A 24,400-nucleotide genomic window follows, 5' to 3' on the forward strand; every position below is an offset into this window, starting at 1 on the left:
AATCCCGACGTACTAAATTGACCAATCAGAGACAGTAGTTGTAATCTAGTTTAGTTTCTCGTGATTCTCGGAACCACCGAAAGTGCAAGGTTGAAACTTTTTTGATGAACAATACTTCAGATTATACGCGCGTTTTTTGTGTTGGTATGAACAGCTTAATTCACATACTGTTGATTTGCAATAACTTCAACGGTTACTAACATCATCAGAGGTCAGGATTAAGTTTTAATCAACCGAAGTTTTAAAAAAAGCGTTGGTTAAAACCAATTGCAATAACTCGATCATCTCCTCAGTACCAATCATTTTTGTCTAGGAGGAGTTTTTTGTCTTGCTCTCTAGATAGTTTCCGCCAACAAATCCATCAGTTTTACAAAGTCTAATATTTGTGACATCACAGTTCATTTTTGTGTTCGCAAAAACAATATTAAGTTATTGCCATTTTTAAAACGACTTGCCTTATTACAACAAATATTTGGCGATTTTAAAAAACAAAAAAGAATAAACAAACCAAAGCAAACGAAAAAGATTGAAAATAACAGTACTATATTAGGGACACTTTTAAATTTAAGCGATTCGCTATATTCTCTGGAATATAAGTCGCTTAATTTTCGCGATTCCAGGAACTCGGTAAAAGTATGGGTCAACCATGAAGCTGATACTCTTTAATGAAACACAAGAGCATAGCACTGTCTACAATGTCTACTTATTAATGCCAGGTTTAAAGTGAAATGGCCCGGCTAGAATGGCTTCCGATCGAGGGGTATTCTAAGAAAACGGCGGAGTTGCTCGAGGGAAGTGTCCAAAAACGGCCTTAAGGTGGTACATTCCTCAAAAATCACTATTTTTTGGTATGTTCTTTTGCACAAGTATTCCCAGGTATTCTTAATCTATATCATGAGATGAGTATATTTTTATACTTTTTGTCTGGTTTAGTTACCATGGCAACCAATAATGCTAAAAATAACCCCCCTGGGATAACCGGTACAAAAACACTTCTATCTCCAAGACATTACAAGGAAAACTGCTGAAACTTTTGGAATTTAATCTACATACTCTTTTTTATGCAATGAACTAAAGGCATTCTTATCAGACTAATAGATACAAAATTATTGCAATAAACATATTGACATTCAAAATAAACTGAATTAAGGATCCAGTTTTGGGCCCTCAGACAACAAAGATTACACCAAGATAAATGATTGTAGTTCATTGCATGTAAAAACATACAAAGATTTCTCACTCCAAAAATGAGAAGAATTGAATAAAACCATGAAAAGTTATGGTTGCTAGAGTGTTCATAGTTCCGCGAAATATAAAATTATGAGAAAAAATGGTTTAAAGTTTGAGAAATAGAATTCGCAATGACTGTAACAGAGTTTCCACATAGACAACTCTCTAGAACTGTCCTGAGGCATAGTTCACACCCTCTCTTTGTTTGTTTTTGTCCTCTTTTCTTTTTTTAGTCCTCTTATGACTTTTCTTCTCTTTTTGGTGCTTGCCTTGCTTTTATATTCTGCACCATCCACGCGTAGCTGATCAGGAAGCTTACAACCCTCTTCTGTGTATTTTCCAGGGGGAATGTTTAAGGCTTGCAAAATTCTTATAACAGTAACTGCTCCAATATTAAAATGAGCAACTGCATCAAACAGTCCTAGTTCAAGTGTTTCCCTTCCAACATAAACTTCTTTTGGGACTCTCTGCCAGATCATTCCATTTAATGATTCATTCTGATTTTGCGTCTTACCATGCAAGCATTTTTCCTGTAAAATGCCATTGCTGAGTCTAACATATTCTGGCTCTAACTTTGCAATTACCTCAAGAGGTAAGCCAGGTCCATGTTTGTACAGCTTGGTCTGATTTGCCTTATCTTGTTGATAACGGCATCAACTTGCACTGCCCGTTGGGCAGTGGTCATGAAGGGGACGTTGCTCAGTGGATGCACAATGCATTAGGCTAGCATGAATTACTTTCTTCATGCCAGCAAGATTTCCAACATTTGATCTTATGGCTATGCCATAGTAGTTTTGAAGTTTGTCTATTTGACTATCAGTCAGTTTACCCTTGCCTCCTAAGCCTGGGTTCTCTTGCTTTAATTTATGAAGTGCAGTTCCCACTCTCTTCTGGACATGACCAATGCATTCCTTCTTTTCCATTTCTATTCCATCATCTTCATAAACTCCTTTCACCCTTGTGAAGCTCTTACCGTCACCATCACCATAAAATTCAGTGTATCTGAGGTTGTGTTTTTCAACAGACCTCTGAAATATGCGATCTGCTCCCTCCGGCTCCATGGCTGGTGCTGATCCCCGGAAGTTTGCATGTTCATTATAGCACAAAATTTTTTTGCTCCAGCATAACCTTTGCCAATAGTTCTCATGCCATACACAAGACGTCTATTTACTTCATAGCTCTTTCCTTGCTTTCTTGAAGTACAAAAAGAAAATTTCCAGCCACAGTGTTCACACAACAAGCGCAAAGTCGAGGCACATCCCTTCCGCTTTGTGCTATCTTCCATCAACAGAAGGCTGAAACTGCCACAATCGCCACACCGTAGCTGCTCAAAAACAGATGACAGCACCTCCATATCGAAAAATCTAAATCCAGTGATAGTGGGACTATCTTCCTCTGAAGATTTATCTTGTACCTTTGGTTTAGGCTTCTCGTCTTCGGCATTGTCACGAGCTTTTGATACGACGCTGAACATTCCTTCGCTTCCTCTTGACCATGCGAAGAACTCATTGCCGATCCACTTGAAGTGCTTTCCACCGGCAATAACCCTTCTTCATTCACTCCTTGCCTACTAGTAAACCGATTTCCATAAAATTTTCTTTTCTTGCGTCTTTGAGATGAAAATTTCGGCATTTTGTAGGTCAAACCAGTGTTCACTTGAGAAAATCTACAACTTGACGATTGCAAAATGGCTGATTGTTTACCGCATGCACATGAAATCGAGACTGTTGGGTACCAGTCTTCCAATAGATGATCCTCGGTCAAAAAAACTCGTTTTTGGCCCAATTTTGGCTCACGAAACAAGCATTTTTCGGCTCCAAAACGACGCGTAAACAAACCCGTTACCATGACAACCAAGCAACAGTGTTTAGGAAATTACAGTTTTTTTTCTCTATACCAATTAAATACTTACAAAAAAATTATGCTGGATGAAAAATAAATCATTGAAGATGTGAAAACGAGCAAAACAAATTTTCGGACAATTTCTCAAAAAACTCGCATTTTTTTGTATAGTACCACCTTAAGGGTTGATTTCCAGTGTCGCGTAATTTTTACGTGCGTACGAGCGCAAAATTTACGTGAGCAAGTAAAATACAGGCAATGTACTATGAAAGGTCGCTCGTAAGCGTAAAAGTTGAACCTCGCTCAACTTCTTGTTTAAGCTCAGCACTTTTTATCTTGCCTCTATTTTACGTGATTAAAATTTAAGTGCGTTAACGTGCGTAGCCAAAAACGCGTCAGTGGAAATCAACCTTTAAGGGTTAGACATCATTTTTCGGGGTCAATACCCTTAACCCAGCACTCTCAGCAGTACCCAAAGAAAAAAGAATTCTACCAAAAAAAAATGCAAAAGTTCGTCTTATATACTCCTAAGAAATTAATAGCAATATGAATAAGTTCTGCTCAAAAGGTCTTATTTGAATGGTAACACCATAGGATTTCATTTCGTCCACGGATTTAAAAGTTAGAGTCAAAAATAATCTCCCTAATGTGGTCTAGGACAGAAAAGTCTAAAACCGGTAAAAGATTCAACGGCAGCTTTAGATTAGGCACCCCAAGCTGTAAAAAAGACGACGAGTGCCCTTGACATTTTTGTAAGGAATCACCGAAAAGCATTTTTCCTGAAAATCGTTTTATTCGCAAAATCAAAGTGTGATCACAATTTCATGTAATAAGCATGATAAGATATATCTGTCCACCCCACATATAAAACTAATCATAAGATTCCTCTGAACTATCTCTTATTAACTGGTTTTTCGATTTGAGGCAAGAGTCCTTCATATTTTTTTCGTAGTGCACGTGAACTTTGCCGTTTTTTTGCTAGCCTATGGAGAGAGTTAATTTCACGTCGGTCTACTGTCGACCAACCATCGGAATATCTCGTGAGCTCGGGCGAATTCGGTGAAACAGGCTCAGAAATCGGGCTACCGAATTTCAAATCACAAGCACTCAATACGTTTAATACTCCTGAATCTTTCAGCAAAGGTAACGAAAGTGGGGCATTCATCAGAGGCGAGCAAGGGAGAGTATTTTTTCGTATTGAAGAAATACGTTTTCCTTCTATATGCGGCAATGTTTCTGCAACCGGACTTAATGCTTTTTTGTTTTTCTTAATCTTGTTTACATTCCATGTGTTAATCCTTGGAAGTTTGAAGTTTTTACCAGAGCTTTTCCCGTCAAAACAATTTACGCCAGCATCTCGATTATCCTGTCCCAAAAAAGATAGAAAGTTTTGTGAGCCATACGAGGGAATAAACGAGTCACTTGTTATCCAAAGAAACTCCGCTACAGGTGAAGTGGAAGTTTGGCCTCCTTTATTGCCTTCCATTTTTTGCTTTTCTCCCTTGATTTCTTGTCCGTCCATGCTGCTGTTATCTATAAAATCTTCTAAGGTTGCTTCTTCCATGTCAATTTTACCGTTAATTTTCTCAAAACATTCACCGTTACCATTTTCTTCTGCTGGTAAAAATCCTTCTTTGATCAAGCCAGGAAGAGAAGTATCCGCGTCTTCGTCCATTGGAAAATAAAAGTTTTCTTTTTTCCTGAAAAGAAAACCGATAAAAACTGAAGAGGGAAACGTTTATGCTTTGACCGTATGTGTGTATATTGCGTTACGTTTGCCAAATAAGACGAATTAGTTGTTAGCAAAAAGAATCGATGTTGTCTAGCGACGAGAAATTCGCTGGCGACAGACCAGCCTCCGGTCTGCCATCAAAACAAAAGTTGACCCACACTTTTGTGTTAATTAGCACTTTCAGGTGTGAACATTTCAAATACAACAGCGCCTTCAATGAGGAAATTGCATTAACACAACAGAAATGGGCAGAAGTAACTATTCAAAAATAAAACAAGTTGGGTAAATAAACTAACAAAGCAGTACAAGTCTGTTAATCGGACGGTAATGAAACGCAAAATGCTATCATAGATGAGAAATTATCGATAAACAGCTTTCATTTACTTGCCTCATCACCAGATCATACAATTCATTTGACGAAGTAATTAAGAACGCTAACCTGAGAAAGTCTTATAAACATAGGCTGCTCACTCAAAAAGTAATGCAAGAAGTTAAAGATGGTTTCAGGGGTTTCTCATGACTTTAACGATGTGTGGTACATTGCAACTGTACACACCTTATTAAAACTCAGTGGTAATTGCACAGTATTTTATCCTCTATAAACAGTATCCGCTAAGCAAATTTCGGTGACAAAAAACCGAGAACAGTCGAGACGTAGTCACTATTTAGACTACAAATAAAACCACAAAATGGGTCAGGGAGTGGATACTTACAGCGGCGCTCGAACTTCCTTTTTTTGATGTTTCTTTCGCTACAAAGTCGAGTCCATGTATGCAAACTAAAAGTGTCAGTGATAACTTAAAACGTTCTCGAAAGCCGATTTTAACCCTCGACTGAAAACTGCTCACCAGATCTCTCCGGCGACCGACCGCAGGACATCTTTCAAGTTCATCAAGCCAGTAGCTTTTTCTCACTTGCATTCTGTTACATACAGTGATCAAAACAGGCAAGGTCATGTTTTTTAAATTCGTTGTTTTTAATATCACTAGCAGAACACAAATGAGTTCTTTCTGTACAGTACTAATTACACGGAAAAACGAAGCGACTGTGTAAATATCAACTATAAAAATTGGTATTCCGCTGCTGACAAACATCGTAGAGGAAAACCCTGGCAAAGTACATGATTGAAAGCTTGAATATACAGTTTCATAATACTTATCTTTTCTCTTGTAACTGGACAATCAAGCGAATGGAAAATTTCGCTATCCAGTCACAGGCAAGCTGCATCTTATGAACCAATCAGAACCAAAACAAAAAGCAATTACGACTACTTGGCGATTTTTTTCGTTATTGTTGTTTCACCTCTTTTTTGACTTTTTCCCACGCTACGGAGCCTGGTCCCAGGCTATCTTTTTAGCTTCAACTTCAAGGGAGAGTTCCTCGATATCTGGTTAGTTCTAAACCTGGGGTAACCATAAACATAACTTGAGTGGTAGCAGTTATTTAACTATCCTCGATTATTAGTGCTATTCGCAAGCCCCACAAACAACTCAACCCAGCTGTTTGGTTGTTTTACAACTGTTGTCACTGGTATGGTTTTCCTTTAAGCACAAAAATGTAAAAACCACTCAGGATATGAGATTGACTCTTCTTCGCAAATGTGGCTCATCACAGGGTACACACATAACATTACATTTGCTCATTGTAGTTCTTAGATTAGGAATACGTTGTCTTCGGCTACATATATTTTATTATCATCTTGCATAACTTGTAAAGCTGACTCAATTTCCGCGTCGCTGAATGCCTTCAATGACTTCTTCACAGTGGACAGCGGTAAACTCTGAGCATGCGCTGAGGAAAAGGCTCCTAACAAGGCCGCTTTGAATTCACTGAGTCTGAAAAACAGAAATTGCAAAATTTTATCACAAGGCACAGCTCGTTGGAGACTTCATCACCTAGACCCTCGTTATCTCTGCTCAAACGTTATCAAATGCGAGATCTCTAGCCTGAGAAAAAGCCGACATTGCGCGACGTCACCACTGGTTTCTTCGCGAAATGAAGTCTGAGAAACGGGCGCAGAAATTCCATACTGATGACGCGTCGCTACACAGATCTGGGTAGTGCTTCTGATAGGTCATGCCGCGCGGTAAATTTACTTCAGCCAATCAGAAGCACTACCCAGATATGGGTAGTAACACGTCATCAGTATGGAATTTCTGCGCTTTATTCTCAGACGTCATTTCGCGGGGAAAAGAGTGGTGGCATCGTGAAATGTCGACTGTTTTCTCTGGCTACGAGTTCTCTTTCAACGTACTGATAAACGCACGTCAGTTTCATCTTTTTGGAAAAGAACTGAACACTTTAGGCCAGTTGTTTAAAAGGAGTTTAGCCAGTGTTTAACAAACCGCGTTCTAACTGAGCCATTTTCAGTTTGCCGAACGCTTTTATATAAACACCATTTATCGTGAACAGTTTCATGAAATCATATGGCGTAGACTAGAAAAGCATTTGTCTTCTTAAAATAATCCACTATCGAGATCTCGAAGTCCAAAGATTTCCTAAAACGCGGTCCAAGTTAGACTTCGTTTAAATAACCGACCCTTTAAGTTTTTATACTTGACTTGATTCCCACGTAATTGGCTTTTCTTTAACAACTTGAATTTTCCTTTTCATAAAAAAAAAACGGCAATGAAAGAAAAGCACATGACCTCACACCTCTCCTCTCTATACGGAGGAATTTGATGCACCACTTAATTCTTATTTCTGAATATGAGGAAACTTTTGTTAATAATTAAGGAAAAGGGATATGATACCTTTCGGACGATAAAGTAACAGGTGTTTTATCTGCACTTGTGTCCATGGGCTCCTCTGTGTCAGTTGTCTTGGTCGATCGACGCCGCTTCATCTCTTCAACCACATCTTAGGAAACAAAACAATAATGATCATGTGACCCACTGGTACGCATGGAACATACATACTGCAAGCTGCCAACAAAGCCTTTCTTTTGCTTGATCGATTTCAGCGCACTCGAGAATGACTCTTCATGAATCGACTAAGATCTTTGTTGAGCATGCGCAGCACCTTGCCAGGATATAATTTCGAACCCAAGGCCTTATAGCCGTGCGCTTGCTACAGCGGGCTCTTTCATGACCATCGGTTTAACAATAAACAGATGCTCGGACTCGATAAAACCAGTTCGACGAGAGAAAACAAGATTGACTAGTCCAGAAATTTGGGCTGCGGCGACCTCAAAGGCTGATTCAGGCAGAGCCTCTTTTTCCCTAAACTTGCTACAAGTCGACCTCTCATAAATTCTTAAAAGTGAGCGAAGCGAGTTTCAATGCATGAGGTCGCGCAGCGACCGAGCGAGCAACGAAGTCTCTTCGCGAGCGACGAAGCCTCACTGATCAAAGACAACAAGAGGCTGTGCTTGCAGGGTGTAAATACGGGAACTTACGGCACGAACCATTCAACAAATATTTCAAAGATATCATGTCCTTTCCACCATCGGGTATATTACCAACTCACAATAGCCTGCTTTCCAGTTGGCTTGATTACCTCAATGGATAGAGCGCGGCTTTTGGTCAATCGCAAGGTCAAGGTTCGATTCCCGGTCAAGCCTGAGAATTTTCAGGTTCTTTTTCAATCGCTTAGGTTGTTCATTCTACTGCAAAAATCACGTTCACTTTCATATCTTTATCCGCAGTTCAAAATGACTTAATTCATTCGACATTCACCATTTCCAATCTAAGCTAAGTGGGACACTCGCCCTCGCGTGCATTCCCCTCGCAAAATCTAAAGAAAAAAAGAGACTGCTCGCAGTTTATTATTTTCTTACAAGTCTTGAAAGTAATGAACAGTAAGCACAAGCTACGTTAAAAAGATGAAACTGTTATTGAGAAGAAGCAAATCATTTACCTATAGATTCTTGTTCTCCCTCATCGTCATCAAAGTCATAAGGGTCGTATCCTTCCTCGCCTTTCTTCTTTTTCGCGACCTTCTGTTTCTTGGCTTGTTGTTGAACTGTTTTACTGAAAATTTAATAACGTAATTACTATTAACAAAACGGCAAGGGCACTCTAACAAATAGCGAGGGCATTAGGAGGGGAAACCGGTGGTGGCATTGCGAAATCTCGGCCGGGTGACCGGTCGTTTCGCCTACAAGTCGTTTCGTTAACGTTCCGTCTGCTAACGTCTTATGTCGTTCCGCTAAGAAGCGAAGCGAGCGCTGCGCATGCATATGCTTCGTTCTCTCAGCCATGATACAAAAAAGTGCGATACGCATTTATATACCGCGTTGTTTTAGCCACTGATAAGGTGAAAGCAGTTAGGGAACTGACCCAAGAAGTACAACTCATGGGCGAAACGACCGTACCGTTATCTCAGGCTATCTACTACCGCACAGGTTGTCGAAACGTCAGTCACTGTCAACAACAACAGTCCTATTCAGGACTACGTTCACCCGGACGATCAAACTCAACCTTTTGAAACAATTTATCTTAACAAGTCTGACCTGAAACTAAAAAAAGGGATTTATTTCGAGGGCTACGAGACATCATACGAGGAAGCAAAATGAACTCTGTGTTTTAAAGACCACACGACCGGAATTAGTTTCTGTTCTCTGTTTTTGAGCAGATCTAAGTTGACTGGTCACTTCGTCACTATAATTATTTTTTCCAATTCTCTTCGTCCACGCACCATAAAGGTTATCGAAATTATCGTGGCCGAGCGGTTAGAGCGCTGGAATTGTACTCCGGAGCTCCCAGCTAGTCCCACCCTGACCGCTAGCTGGATTTATTTTGGTAGTCCCGAGTTCAAATCCTCGGTCACCCTTGATAATAGGGACCTTAAGCAACTACTACGACGACAACAACAGCGTCAAAAAGCAGTTGGTTTTATGACCAAAACAACAGCTCTGCACGTGCATCACGCTTTTTAGTAAATTTCTTTGACGTCCACTGCACGATTACGACGTGAAACCTCCCAATGCGACGTTATGTGGAGGACGTGGACATACGACGACAAATTTCCCTTTCTCTATTTCAACATGGATAAAGCCCTTAAGAATTCAACTCCACGAAAAGTCGCCAACATTTGACGAATTGAGCGGTTCCAGATAGAGGCGCTGAAGTTTGAAAGGACGCAAATTCATTCTTTTAGCGATGTTTTCACTCCCTATCGTCGTAGTAGTTGCTAAAGGTCCCTAACAGCCAACTATTTGCATTCTTAACCATGTGGGCCACATTGAAAACGACTTGTTTACCAGGAAATGTGTTACCCCTACGAAGTCAATTTTCTTTAATTTCCTTACCTTTTGGCGGTTCTTTGCTGTGACTGGCTCTCCTGCGATTCACCTTCCTCCTCTTCACCTTCACTTTGCTCACCTTCAGATTCGTTCTTCCTTTTCTTCTTTTCTCTTTTTTCCACCTGATAAAAGTGAAACGCAAATCAGCATTTTAGCACGACTGGTCATTAGCTGTCGCCAAGCCAAAAAGAGAGTAATAACCAATCACGACAGGCATGATAAGGCAACGAACCAATCATAGTGAAGCTAGTTATGTAGCCAGCACCAAGTGCGGGAAAACAAGCGCATTCAAGTCTTGGCTGTCATTTAACCCCTGATTGGTCGCGAGAGTGTTGTGCGAATTTTTAGCCAATCATATCACAGGATCTAAGGCTACGTTCAACGGCACTGGACGAGTTTTCGACCGATTGAAAATTGGTGCGTTCAGGTTTTCCGCTCACATGGAACCAAGCTAACCATATGAAATTTAGACGCCTGGCCCTTCAAAGTGCCGTGTGAACAGAGCAAAAATATTGAACGGTCTCGCGTGGACCAAGTGTCCGGTCAAATTTTTCAGCCGATCGAAAATTCGTCCAGTGCCGTGAGAAGCTCGTTCAAGTCACCAAAAATTTCTCTAGAAGCGGTGTGTAAACACTTTGCAGTAGATAAATATTTACCTTATGAAAGTATGCAAATGACACCATGTCAATTGCAGCCTCAGCATCATCCTAGGAAAACAAATAAATAACTTTTCATCTCCCTGGCGTTTCAAAGGACATGTTGAAAAGAAGAAAGGCGAAAAGATTCCGCCAAAAACTGAACCACTTACCTCTGTTATTTCCTTACTCATTCTTGCTTTAGCGTGAGCAGTTGCTAAACGAATCATCGTTTCCAAAGTTCGCGCTGTAACAGGCATAGTCTACAAGAAAAAGAATTGAATGAAAAATTGAACGACGCCAAAAAACACATAATACGGTTTCTTTCTTATATTTTGTATTAATTGAGAGAGAGAGAGAAAAAAAATAATGTTAATATTCTGTTGCTGTTTAACCATTATTTACGGGTCAGTTCAGTACTTTTGCACACCACGGAGAGGTGAATAACTGAATAACTTCAAGAGATTTGTCTTCACTTAACATACCTTTGCTTTCTCGCTACCAACATTTTCCTGGTCTCTCAGTTCTGAGTAACTACTGGAAATTTTGTCTGCCGCTTCTTTTGTCAAACGAGGCTAAAATGAGAACAAAAGACACAAGAAAGACAAAAAGAATGAATTGCCATTTGAGTTGTCAGGAGAAAGTTGAAAGCTACCTTTACAATATAAATTACTTATAACAAAGTTCTGATATAACGCGCAATCCGATTGGTTGCGAAAGCGTGCTTTATGAGAGTATAAAACAATGCTGACGACACACTCGTTTGCTTTGAAAATAAAGTTTGTTTTGAAAATTAGAAAGCAATGCGTGGGGAGATTTAACGGTTTATTTATCATTGAAACAAATAAAGAAGCCTTGACTGTGCTCTGTTCTGTTATAAAGCACTGAAGAAGCGGCTAAGCACTCAACAAGTACAGAGAAACACTCGAAGACCTCTTTGGTTCCCTAGCCGCTTCTTGCGTGCAATCACAACAGAACAGAGCACAGTCAAGGCTTCTTTATTTGTTAAATAAAGATACCTTGATACTCTTTGCAACATGAATATACTTCTTCATAAATGCCATAGACACATATCGCTCTCTGAAATAAAACAAAGCTTGTCAAAACGTGCATTTCAGATAACCCACCATGACTACTACTTTTGTCTAGTAAAAATTGCATTCTGTTAAAGATACTAGGGAACATACGATCCTACATTACGGCGACGTCCATGAAAACGTCGCTATTTTCGTCAATTTGGTCATTTCACGTCGTAGTTGTGCAGGAACACCAAAGAAATTTACCAAAGAGTGTGAAGTTGTTATTTTGCTCATTAAACTGATTGCTTTTTTGACGTTCCCGTTGCCGTTGCCGGCGCCGTCTGAGTTTTAGTTCTAAGGTCCCTAATAACAGAAAAATAAATAATACATAGAACTTACTTGCGGTCTTTGCGTTGCCCATGCAGCATAGCATCATGCTTCTCAAAGATGGGTGTCTCGGTTTCCTCATCCTCTGCTTCAGGGTCTTGCGTCGCTAAAGTTTCTGTTGTTACTCCAAATGGCAAGGCTAGTATAGAAAATAACCCCAATCAGAAGTGACAAAATACGTCCTCAGGCATGTAACTCCAGGAAACCCTTAACTTCCTCACAGCAAAAAGTGGCAAAACTCAAAATTTAACAAATCTTTCCCATTTCATTTTGTAAAATGTTGAGAAACAAATAGTACACTGTGAAAGAACTGCTGAAGAGGTTTCATTTGAATGGCTACACCATAGGATTTCACCCACAGACTCAAAAGTTAGAACTACAGAGTAGTAATAACCAAAGGTTATGGAGTGCAGGCGACAACGATAGATAAGGTCAAAACACTTTTGTTCCAACAATGCTGTGCATATGATGACAAACATACGACAAATTAGTCCAGTTCCAGCCATGAACAGCTTTTGTTTGTATCTTAAAATTAGCATGCTTTCATTCATAAATAAGGCTTTAAAGATACAACCGAGCATACATTGGGGCAGGCTACCTAAGCCTACCCCCTCTGGGGCTTCATGTTCCATTAACTGCATTTACCATCTGGTAAATGTCTTATTTACAGCTACCATTTTACGAGTTCCACTTCCTATCCCTCACATTCGTGAATTTTGATATTTGCTCCCTTTAAACCCCACCCTGCTAATGTTTAACCTACTCACCCTCCCCCTCCTGCTCTCCAGGTTTTCTGTATCTGTGCATCCTCAGTACATGCTCTGAGATTTTGCGATCATTGTCAGGGTCCATCTAGTTAAAACAGAAACAACATGAAAATGGCATAATACAACACTCTACTTCTCTTTCTAAAAAAGTTTAAAAAAGTTACACTCTTTGGGCATACACTTCTTTGTGCTAGCCTCTCAGAAGTAGGGACATCGTGAAAATTAAACAAGCTAAGCGAAAATAAGATGCACACAATCTGAGGAAGGGGGTGGTAACCACTTAAGCTGCATGACTGGTGCAAAAATATCTTAGAGCATGGAACAGGCTAGTTGAAGGTTCCATTGTGCAAGTAATCCTAAGCACCATATTGTCAGTCATCATTTTTCACTTTTTGCTGGTAGCTTGTCAGTGACATAATATTATTATGCTACTGGATTGCTTTATTTATTCATTTTATTTTCGGTTACCTCATTATGGTTAAACCCTTTAGACCAGTAAATGCCCTGGGTGTAAAGTCTTAAAATTTGCCCACAACTTTGGCCCTCTGGGCAAACATTGCCCTGGCAACGATTTGGTTGAGGATGCCCATGGCAGTCAAGCAGAACTACAACCAGTGCCTATCACAGCCAAAGCGCTGTACTTATAAAGTCCCCCGTGGACTCTATCCAAAAATTGACAATGAATGTGCAGTCTCTTGCACATCTCCCTTTTAATGACTAATTAGATACTGAAGTTTAACAATGAATTAATTGACTTACTTGATCAAGAACGATGAACAACAGATCAAAACGAGATAGAAGAGAATCCTGCATTCCAATGTTATCCATGGGGTTCTTATACTCATCATACTAGAAAGACAGTAACAAAAATGGATTCAGAATTAAAGGTGCAAGATCAAAGATGGCGGCAAAAGAGAGTTGATTCTCTCTTAACACAAAAGAACAATCTATTTAAAACAGAAACCTGCCAAAAATTGACACCTAGTGCTGCTTCCTTTATTACTGTCGGTCATTTTTATTGACTCTCTATAATTAAGGCAGACACTTCTAAATTACAGACACTTATTGCCAGTCCCAGCGTAATGTCAAGTCCGCAAAAACATATAACGAAGGAGTCTAACAGGCTTCATAGCCAATACACTCTTTTAACTATGGTTTAGTGGAGCAGTATTGCTAGCCTGTGAACAGGCTCCCAAGTAGAGCAGGATGAAAAAGGAAATAGCTTTGTCCTCAAAGTGTGGCTTTGGGGAGAAAAAATGTAACGACACAGTCAAACAGTCTGCAAACAGTAGCAAGTCTCTTTCCATACCCTGCCATAAACAGGATTAGCAGCAGCTAAAACAGAGCACCGAGCATTGAGCTTTGCATGAATTCCAGCCTTGGAGATGGTAACCCTTCCCTGCTCCATGACCTCATGAATAGCTGTACGATCAAGATCACTCATCTTAAAACAAAAAATACAAACAAACAAAAAATATTATTCTTTGGCTGTATACCTACAGTAGCTCTAAACATAAGAAAACAACATAAAGTGACTTGGTTTAAATCTGCAAACAAACTTACGAAGTGAACTGCATGAAAGTAAAAATAGGCTATACCTGTTTGAGGTCACACAAGGAGAAAAGCTTATAACTAAATACTAAACCGGTAACGAAGCACCTAAAAGTAGTATCAGGGTGCAAAGAAAGTCAGTTTTACTGCTTGCCATTCAGGCATGTTGCAGCAAGCATGTACTAGCCCCAAAGTCACTTCAAAAGTTACTTCTGTAGTTTGAATACCCCATCAAAACTTCACTTTCCCATAGGGCAAAATAAACTAGCAAAATACACTAGCCACGAGCTATCCAACACTACTTTCTTTGCATGTGGAGTATTTAAATTGTTTTTACAGAATTAATATCCTGCCTAAACAAAAAACATCATGTCAGAACATCAAACTGCCAACTGTGCCTTGAAAAGTACACATAATCATGCTTTTTATGCAATTTGCATTAAACTTGTAATATAATATTATATTTAATTAATAATATTGTTATCTCTGGCTCAGCAACACCATCAAATTCATTCGTTTTTATATTATTAAATATACAGTATACTTCACATCTTTTTCAAAGCAAGCAAAAATTATGGTGAATGAAATTATCTGCAAGTCTTGGTACCTTGTCAAACTCGTCAATACAGACAACACCCCTATCAGCAAGTACCATGGCTCCTGCTTCCAGGCGACGCTCACCTGTCAAAGACAGTAATAAAGAAAAATAAGTAAAAAAGTTCAGTAAAAGTTCTAAATTGTGATAAGGGGGTGGGGGTGGGGGTGGGGGACAATAATAATATTATTATCCAGACCTTGTGATCAGGGAGGGGGCCCAACTACATTCTGCTATATGTGCTACTGGAGTTGTATTAATTTTCTAGGTTTTTTTTCTCTTAATGTTTAGAATATTCAGGGAATGAAAAAAGTGAGGTCCAGTGTTCTGGGAGAAATAGACTTTCCTGGCAGGTAAGTAACTTTTTAGGCTCCTTTCCCTAGTGGACAAAGACCAGGCAAGTCACCTTTTAACTAAATCATAAAAGTACAACACACATTCAATGACCCTGGAAAAGGAAAACGTGAGAATGGCTTGTCCCAAGCCCAAGGACAAACTAGAATTCAAGTTCTCTCCAAGTCCTCCCACACATGTTGTGTTTGGGATGTATAGAGTTAAAATAAATAGTGTATAACTGCAAAAGACAAAAACAAGATGTGATAACCTGTCTCTGGATCTGTGGTCACTGCAGCTGTCAAGCCGACTCCTGATGAGCCACGCCCAGTTGTTGGAATGGCACGAGGAGCAGAGTGTAGGACATACCTAAAATCAAAGGGGTTAGGGTTACTGATTTAAAATAAGATAAAACTTAAAACAAAATATTATTATATTACCATGTTCCCCACCCATAGTATAGCATTACTTCTTTCCTGTATATACAAATGATGTACAATCCACAATCCTTGATTTGATCTGAGAAAACCTCAGCTTTTGAATCTGCCTACATGGCAAATTTCCTCAACAACTATAAAGTTGATAAAAATAATTTGTGTTCTACTTGCCCACCTGCAATGTAGTACACACTTTCATTTCCATGACCCTTAACCCTCTCTTACCTCAGCATCTGTGACTTGGCAGTAGACGGATCACCAATCAAAAGAACATTTATGTCACTGAAAAATAAAGTAACACAAATAATTTGTAGTTAAAACTATCAACTGCATGTCAAGGCTGTCACTAAGATTTCAAGTTACCTGGTAAATGCAATAATAAAAAATTGCATTTACGGCAAGAAAGGAATTGAGCCGTGTGGAAGTTCTTTATCCCTTTAAGCCCCAATATACCGCATGCAAATTCTCCAAACTGATCTCTATACATTTTCTCAAAAATGAGTTGAGAGAATTTGATATAAGATCAAAGCGTTTTCTCTCAGGTGATCATTTTATTAATTCTCATAACCTAATCTCTTGAAATTGTATGGATATCGTTAGGAGAAATTTTGATGTTGCTCAATATTGGGAAGTAGCTTGAGGGTGCTGTTCATAGTAGCCAGGGGAAATCCCTAGTCCCTTGTCCCTGGCCCTTCGTGACAGCCCTGACTTTAATATAATCGACCTTTTTACCGATATGGCGGCCATATTGAATTAATTCGATTTAAGGAGTATTATAGGATGCCCAGGGGGCATGAGCACATTTCGTTTGTAATTTCGAGCGCTTTTCCGGACATTTTTTCTTAAAGTTTTCTTAGAATAAGATTTTAATGGGAAGAACGATCCTTGTGCTGTGTTTGGATGTAATATTGATCGCCTTTTGCTAGTTTAGTATTAGAACTATGGTCTTTCACTGTATATTTCTCGGGAAAAAGGCGATCATTATTACATCAAAACACGGCACAAGGATCTTTTTCCCATTACAATCTTACTTCTAAGAAAACTTTAGGAAAAAATGTTCCAAAGAGTGCTCGAAAATACAAACAAAATGTGCTCATGCCCCCTGGGCATCCTATAATACTCCTTAAATCAAATTAATTCAATATGGCCCCCATATCAGTAAAAAGGTCTATTCTTTAGTTCCACATTACCAGTCACAAAAATCCACTGAGGATGAGATCTTGGAGAGCAGTATGAATCATGCCTTCCTCATTCAGTAAATTTAAGTCATTTAAACTGAATCATTTTGTTTTTCAGCTATCATGTTTACAATAAGAGGCTGGTGGGTACATTGTCATTCCTGAGACTCAGATATCTTGTTTGAAAGGGACTATCTGGAAGTTACTTTTTTTAACCTACCCTCTCAGTCTTGTTCCATTTTCCAAGACTTTCTCTGTTCCACCCAAAAGAAGGCATAGCACTGCTCTTTTAATGTATTCATGACCATGGATTGATGGTGCTAATGACTGGGCAAGGGTTTCAAAGACATCCTGCTGGAAATAGAAGGGCAGTGTAACATAAGACAGATCTGCAGAGTGACACTGGAAGGATTCCTGGGAAGTGATAAACTATTAATGAATTTGAAAATGCACATTTATGGGCTGTATGACTACATCAGTTCTTTTGTTATGCTATTGATAAAACTTGTTGTTTTGTTCCATGCTCTGCAAAGAGTTTTCTGAGAAATCGTAATATACACTCAGGTGCAGCTGTCGCCAACAAAAACGAAGCCCTTAGCTTGTAAAGAGCAATATTTATTTGCAATACAAATAAACTTATATTCTGATAATTCTATTACGTCTCATTTTGATTTTCATTGGACTTTTTGCAGTTGAGTGTATAAGTTGTGGCTCAATTTTATAGTTGGTTTAAAATGTCATTTCCTTTGCTTTTGGGTATGGTAATTTATGATAATGAGTTTGAAACAAAGGAACATAAATTTAAACCAAGGATAAAATTGAACCACAACATATCCAGTGATGCAGGGTGCAAAGAAAGTCAGTTTTACAGCTTGCCATTCGGGCAAGTTGTAGCTAACATGTACTAGCCTAAAAGTCATTTCAACTAGCCCGAAAAAAATTTGATGAGCAGGATTGATTACAGTATTTCTGTTATTCGAATTCCTAAAAAAATATCACTTGCCCGTCGGGCAAGTTAAAAACAGAATTCACTAGCCCGATAGCAAACTCCACTAGCCCCGGGCTATCGGACACTACTTTCTTTGCACGCTGTGATGGTATTATGGCTAGGTGGAAATTTTGAGGAGGAAGGACAAAGGTTAAATTAAAAATAAGGACCTTCTTGCGGCGACTAAACTTCTTGACATTGGAGACATCACTAGCAGAGAAATGGGGTGCAATCTCCTTGCTCATAACTTGAATGTGATTAGCAATCAGAACGGTTCTATAGAAATAAAGATATTTATTGCATTGTCTCTTTGATTTAACCTTAAGTAAATATCAAGGTTCTCATTGAGTGCCAGCAGCCAGCTAAAAACCGGCTACTTGGAGGTTTTGAGCAATAATCTACTTTTTGGGAAAAAAGGAAAAAGTGAGAGAGTCAAAGCCTGAAATTGCCTACAGCACTCAGTTACCAAGCCGCCTACTTTTACATCATAGCTATCTACTTTAAAACTTAATTAGAACCCTGAGTAATGCTAAATTTGGTTAAATGTAATTTAACTAAGTTAACCACCACAAGCTTAGCGGTCAAGCGGTTCATAAGCTTACCGGTCAAGCGGTTCACATGCGTAGCGGTCAAGCGGTTCACAAGCATAGCGGTCAAGCGGTTCACAAGCTTAGCAGTTAAGCGGTTCACAAGCTTAGCAGTTAAGCGGTCCACAAGTTTAGCGGTCTAGCGGTCCACAAGCTTAGCGGTCAAGCGGTCTACAAGCTTAGCGGTCAAGCGGCCCACGAGCATAGGGGGCATCCAGCGGTCAATCCCATAAGTGCAGGCTCACATGGTTTGTGGTAGCTTTGTACACGGCTAGGATCTGCGAGTTCTTCATCAAGCGTTTGTGCAGTGGTTTGTGGAGCGGTTCATTTAGCGTCTTCCCCCCCTCCCATCCCTATTTTTCTTCCTTCCACTGTTTGATCAGTGTGATGGGTGCCTGGACTGGGGGGGTGGTATCTAAATTTTGGCAAGGGAAAAGGAAATTGGTTTAAATTGTCAGCTTTTCGAAGAAAAGTGGGGGTAGAAGATTATATTGAATGAGACCTCTGCAGGGCTTCCACAAGCTTCCTTTGACATTTTAAGTCATTTTATTTAGCTTTATTTCTACCATTATGTTGAAATTTTTGGCACTTAATAGTCTTGGGCTTGGATTTTTTAGAAGACGAGTCTCAGTCTTGGATTTGATAAAAACGCTCAAGTCTTGGTCTTGAATTTTGAAACCAGGGTTTTGCAGTCTTTCAAAGTCTCGAATTTACAATTCTATACCCCTTGTGATGAATACTGATGGTTCAAGAAATTGGAGTTCTATGGTACTAATTTACCTGAAAGTTCCTGGTGTAAAGCCAGATCTCTTGGAAGGAAGGCACCGATACATTCCAATCACTTGCACTCTGTCACCGGGCTTCATGAAAAATAAAAAAAAGACATCATATTATTGTTTATCATGTTTAATCCAGAGAGTCTAAAGGATGGTCTTGTTGGTGAATGAATCCTCGTGACATTCCACCTCGGTGATTTTCAAACAGTTTTTAAAACAGTTTTAACCTTGAGATCTCCCTCCCTTCTTTTGGGGGAGTGATGATGGATATTTCAAAATTAACCAATATATCAGTGTGACAAATTATGTTCTGAGTCCCCAATAACAGAGCAACACCTGTGGCCAGTGATAGTTTTCTAACACCTTAACAAAGAATATGGATCTTTTTTTAAAAACAAATGGCGGTTCATAACACACCTTGCATTTATCTACCAGGTCATTATCAGAAATGATGTCTACTGAACGAGGCAGCTGTCCTGCAGGGGCTTTTTCTGGCATTTCCTGCAAGCAGAAAGAAGAGTTGAAATTATGCCACTGCAGAAATTGAACTAGCAAAGAAGCCATTTGCTCAAACCAAAGATACCAATATTTTACCTGAATTGTAAATGTTTGGTGATCCTTGTAAGTTGATAAACCATATTCAGTTTCCAGTGGGTTACCATCTTCATCCTGAGGGAGGCAAAAGTTAAGCATCTGCATCAGTTATGTACAACCAAAAATTTACAAGTAATAACAAAGAACATTGGTCAATATTGAAGAGAAATGCACACTTTGAAATACCTTGGTAGGATAAACTGTGCTTGATGGAAAAGCATCAAGGGAAGTCAGGTCAGTGTATCTACGGATCAGCGTTTTCTTCGTTTGTGGACAGTAGTGAACACTACGAACAACTTTGGGCCTCACAAGAGAACCTGCAATTCACAGCAAAATATATTAACAAAAAAGAAATTTATTTAAGATCAGAGAGCACATTTAAGGCAGAGAGAATGTTATTAACAAGCTCACTTACATTTAGTTACAATGCCCTCCACACAGACCATGTTTCCAATAAAATGAGCTGAGAGTGTCCTGGGTGTAACATGCTTTGAGCCAAAACTAGAAAAGAATGGAACAAAAGTTACCAAGTTAAATTTATCTAGTAAAAGAGAATATGATACATTAATTTTTAAATTTATTTTTATGAGAATTCATCTGGCAAAAAAATAAAAATCTGTTATCAAGCCTCAGGTACCTTCCATCAAATCCAACAAAGAACTCTTCATGTTTCTTCCCATATGCTGTATCAGCAGAGCTAACAAACTCTTTTAGAGCATTCTGAGGAAAAGGAAAGTTTTTAAATTGAATTAGTAATAACTTTGAAAGACTAATAATTAAAGTAAGAGAGCAATGCTTCCAAAAAAAATTTGTGTTAGAATGAGGCACAGTGTTGTCTTAAGAAGAATTTGTTTCCATCAAACACAGCTCACAGTCCATCTAACAAGTGAATACCATTTTGAGAACTACATCTTCTAAAAGCGATAATATCTGGGACGACATTAACTTTAAAAAAAACATACCTGAAAGGCAATCAACTCCTCAAAAGAATTGTTTAGCAATCTGAAAAAAGAAGAAGGTAGTTTAAATACACTAATTTCTTAAAGACTGCTCAAGTTAAGTGGATTATAGTGGGTCTAACAAAAGGAACCAGTCCCTAACCCACCACCACCACCCCCTCCCTGAAATCAAGGATGACACCTTTCAAAGGCAAAAATTTGCCATTTTTCCATTGTTGATTTAGGGGTAGGGAGGTCTAAATTTTCCATCCCTTTTTTCCAAGACTGGAATCAAGAGGGATCTAAATTTTTCCACCTATTTTGTCCATGATTGCAATCTTGGACAGGATAAAATGGAGAAGTAAAACACATAATTCCCTTCAAATGAAGGATGAAGCCTTGCGGAGGCTAAATATGCCATTTTCCTGTTCTTGGAATGGGCAACTAAATTTGTCCAAGATTGAAGATGGCTTCTCAAGCATCAGACAACCCACTGAAACCAATGCCATATAGCAAGCCACCAGTTGCAAGTCTGAGAGATATCCCAAGATATACTTACTCTATTGCTCTTTTTTCGTTTTTCCTTCTCAAGTCATTTATATTTACAATTAGCCTGCACTCATTCTTGCCGATCATATCACGAACTTTGCCATGATAAATTCCCTGATCCTCCTGTACAGATATAAAAATATATCAATTTAAATTAAATATCTGCATACTTTATAAGATGAAAAATTTAAAAAGACAATTAAATACCTTCATTAAACGAATTCTACAGCAACTAAAAGAGTTCTTTTTTCAATAACAACCAAAAAAGTCATTCAAAATTATTTTAAAGCAGAGAATTGGCGTCGATCTTTGGAACATTAATGACAGTGAACAAAACAAACTTTGACCGCACTGATTCCGTTGTTCGAATCTAATAATTCCCAAACAAAAAGTGGCGTAGAAGCAAGGGACAATAATATGGCAAAGTAACCATATTAGCGCGGCTTGCAGGAACGAAATATGCTAAAGTACAAATTCATGCAAATTAGTGTACAGTGAAAAATGCAGAATACAATGAACCGAATCCAATTTTCCCGGGAATCTGAACACATGTGAGTGTCCTTGAAATAGCTGTTAACTAATAATATAACTAAGTTTTCAAAACCTAATAACGTATGAAGAACAAGACCACAAGAATGAAAGATATCAACGAGTTTAAAAGCAGCAGCTGAATACTTGAAATGTACTCATCGACAAAAGCTAGAATGTGGAAGTACGAGGTACATGTGCCAGCTCAACTCAATGTGCGATTTCATCGAAAGCAATTCAAAAATTCACTTACATCGTCATCCAGAAAGTCAAGATATTCTCTCTGAAGCTGTCGTAAGTATTGTTCGTTGTCTAAAGCCATTTTCAAGACGACAATTTCACCAAAATCGAGGACAAGAAACTTTTCGACTGATAGAAGCTTCGATACCGCAAAGCTGTTTAACCACGTGATCAGATTTCGCGCCAAAAACTGTCCTACCATATTTGGTGATATCGTCCTAATATGGGAAATAACGAGAAAAACATCCAAGATGGCGGGCGAGAGGGTTGTTCGTGATGTTGCCGGAGTGTACTCCCGACTTTTTGACCATCGAGCTGTGTTGCAAAATGAATGTAAATTCGTCATTCGTGAATTTGAAGGAAAGAGAAACGATAGAGAGGTGTTAAAATTGGTAGAAGCTGCGGGGAAAGTCAGTGAAATCAAGGGACAAATTCCACAGTGTATTGAGCTGGCTGAACTGTTGAGGGAAGTGCAAGACCAACTGAAAGGTGCGAGACAACGGTGCCACTATATTTTGGAACAAGAAGAACAGGATTTAAATAAAACAAAGAGGGAAGAAATTAAAGAGAAGACTAAAAAACAGTGGGATGAGTTCTTAAAAGAAATGGATAAGGAAGAAGAAAAAATCGAGAAAGATTTTATGACCAAGTCTTTGAAATTGAAAGAAAAATATGGAAAGGTGTCTATAAGTGCAACAGAGTAATAGCAGCAAGGAGAAGTAAGGAAAGATTGAATGAGGAATAAGAAGATCAGATTATATTTCTATTTGAAGCAAAGAGATGTATCATTTACGAAAAGAAATTTACTAAATCATTTACTAAAAGAATTTTAACACGGAATCCACCATGAGACTGAGTAATTTTAATTCTCAGTGGACAAAAACTTTGTACCAAAGTAATTTAAAGAATATTGCATTCTTTTTATTATTTTTCCAGGCCTGAAGAGTACCCTGCAAGTAGAGGTTACGTTTTTCCTTTGTGAGCTGTTGTGCGAAAATTAGCCTCTGCCGGCAACCGTTTAAGTCCATCTAGCAATGGTATCAGTGCGTTGCTTGAGTCTTGCATAGCAGATCAGAGTTGTCCCAATGTTTTATTCCCGCAAAACTCATACCATTTGACAACAGACCTGACAATTAATTTTGCTTGCAAATGGCGTGACGAATTTCACGCATGCACAATAGAAAATTGAACGGTTGTCGGCAGAGGCTACTTTTCGCACACCAGCTCACACAGCAAAAATGTAGCCTCAGCTTGCAGGGTACCTAAAGAGGTACTTAGTCATGAATCTTTAATAACACCAAAGACTATTTCTCATGGAGCCTGAGAAAAGGAATGTCACATTTCACAAGAATTGTGAAAACAAAGGTAAAATTCTGAAAATTTCGTGTGTAAGATGTTATTTTGTGAAATTTGACTTTCCTTTTTTTGGGCTCCCATAGGAGGTTTTCTTTGGTGTTATTACAGATGACTAATTACATTTTTAGCCCTTGAAAAATGTAAAAAAGAATGCAATGTGCCTTTCATTATTCTGGTACAAGGTAATTGTCCACTGAAAATTAAAATTACTCAATTTTCTGGTGGATTCCATCTTAATGGCTAGAATCTTTGAATCATTTTACCACTAACACTTTGTCAACAACAGAGACTATCCTGAAACAAACAATGAACAAAGCCAAATGTGAAAGTGTTAATGTTGAATGGACTATTTCAGCATTCAACATAGCATGATACTCAGTTCAAGTGTTGTTGCACAAGTACACCAAGATCAAAAATAGTAAAGACAATTAAAAATGGGGGTTACTATAGCCAAGTTTTCTTAGGGGGATCTTGTGTACTTTTCTTACCAAACGTATTCAGTGAGACTAGGAATTACCTCAAATTGAACACACCTTTTTGGGTTGTTTCAGTAAAAAAAAACCTTGGAAGCAACAAGATATTGTCTGTCCCAGAATGTTCCATATGGAAATTTTTTTTTTCCATTTCTTCAAACCCATCTTTGATTCCTATTTCAGGCTTTTGAGGTCGTTTTTCAGTAACTGGGATTCCTTTGTGCAAATGATAAATGTGATTTCTGAGTGAAATTATACACCACAAAATAAGTGGTAAATACCCATGTAAATGGTAAACTACCACAAGCTTCCATTCTTCAACACATGTCCTTGATGTAAAGATAATTTTTTTTACCAAATGAAGCACAACGGGTACTTACTCCCAGGTCATTTCATCAAAAATTAACTTTATTCACGTTT

General features: G+C 38.7%; 2 protein-coding genes and 1 pseudogene across 3 annotated transcripts; 1 reads left to right on the plus strand and 2 right to left on the minus strand.

The window, feature by feature from the left end:
* Positions 1 to 1,031: 1,031 nt before the first annotated feature.
* Positions 1,032 to 3,105, minus strand: LOC140945927 (uncharacterized; annotated as a pseudogene).
* Positions 3,106 to 5,802: 2,697 nt separating this feature from the next.
* On the minus strand, positions 5,803 to 22,296 carry LOC140945887 (DNA replication licensing factor MCM3-like). Of its 2 annotated transcripts, none has more exons than XM_073394950.1 (26): positions 22,165 to 22,296; positions 21,394 to 21,506; positions 20,859 to 20,898; positions 20,534 to 20,616; positions 20,312 to 20,397; positions 20,083 to 20,213; positions 19,897 to 19,971; positions 19,720 to 19,803; positions 19,307 to 19,386; positions 18,110 to 18,215; positions 17,172 to 17,302; positions 15,999 to 16,055; positions 15,608 to 15,705; positions 15,016 to 15,089; positions 14,167 to 14,301; positions 13,617 to 13,706; positions 12,858 to 12,942; positions 12,103 to 12,229; positions 11,704 to 11,764; positions 11,170 to 11,259; positions 10,858 to 10,947; positions 10,706 to 10,756; positions 10,056 to 10,171; positions 8,663 to 8,775; positions 7,558 to 7,663; positions 5,803 to 6,639 (listed from the first exon to the last, which is right to left on the minus strand). In XM_073394950.1, exons 1-26 carry the CDS (start codon positions 22,231 to 22,233, stop codon positions 6,456 to 6,458), a joined length of 2,475 nt encoding a protein of 824 aa, XP_073251051.1. In that variant the 5' UTR covers positions 22,234 to 22,296; the 3' UTR covers positions 5,803 to 6,455. The 2 variants fall into 2 exon arrangements, with proteins under 2 accessions (XP_073251051.1, XP_073251050.1); XM_073394949.1 differs by having other exon boundaries at positions 5,804 to 6,639; positions 17,172 to 17,305.
* A 106-nt stretch (positions 22,297 to 22,402) lies between these two features.
* Positions 22,403 to 22,855, plus strand: LOC140945511 (biogenesis of lysosome-related organelles complex 1 subunit 5-like). The gene has a single exon (XM_073394528.1). The coding sequence runs from the start codon at positions 22,403 to 22,405 to the stop codon at positions 22,853 to 22,855; it is 453 nt and encodes a 150-aa protein (XP_073250629.1).
* Positions 22,856 to 24,400: the final 1,545 nt, after the last annotated feature.

This window comes from Porites lutea, chromosome 8 (genome assembly GCF_958299795.1).
Source record: "Porites lutea chromosome 8, jaPorLute2.1, whole genome shotgun sequence".
Lineage (NCBI taxonomy): Eukaryota > Metazoa > Cnidaria > Anthozoa > Scleractinia > Poritidae > Porites > Porites lutea.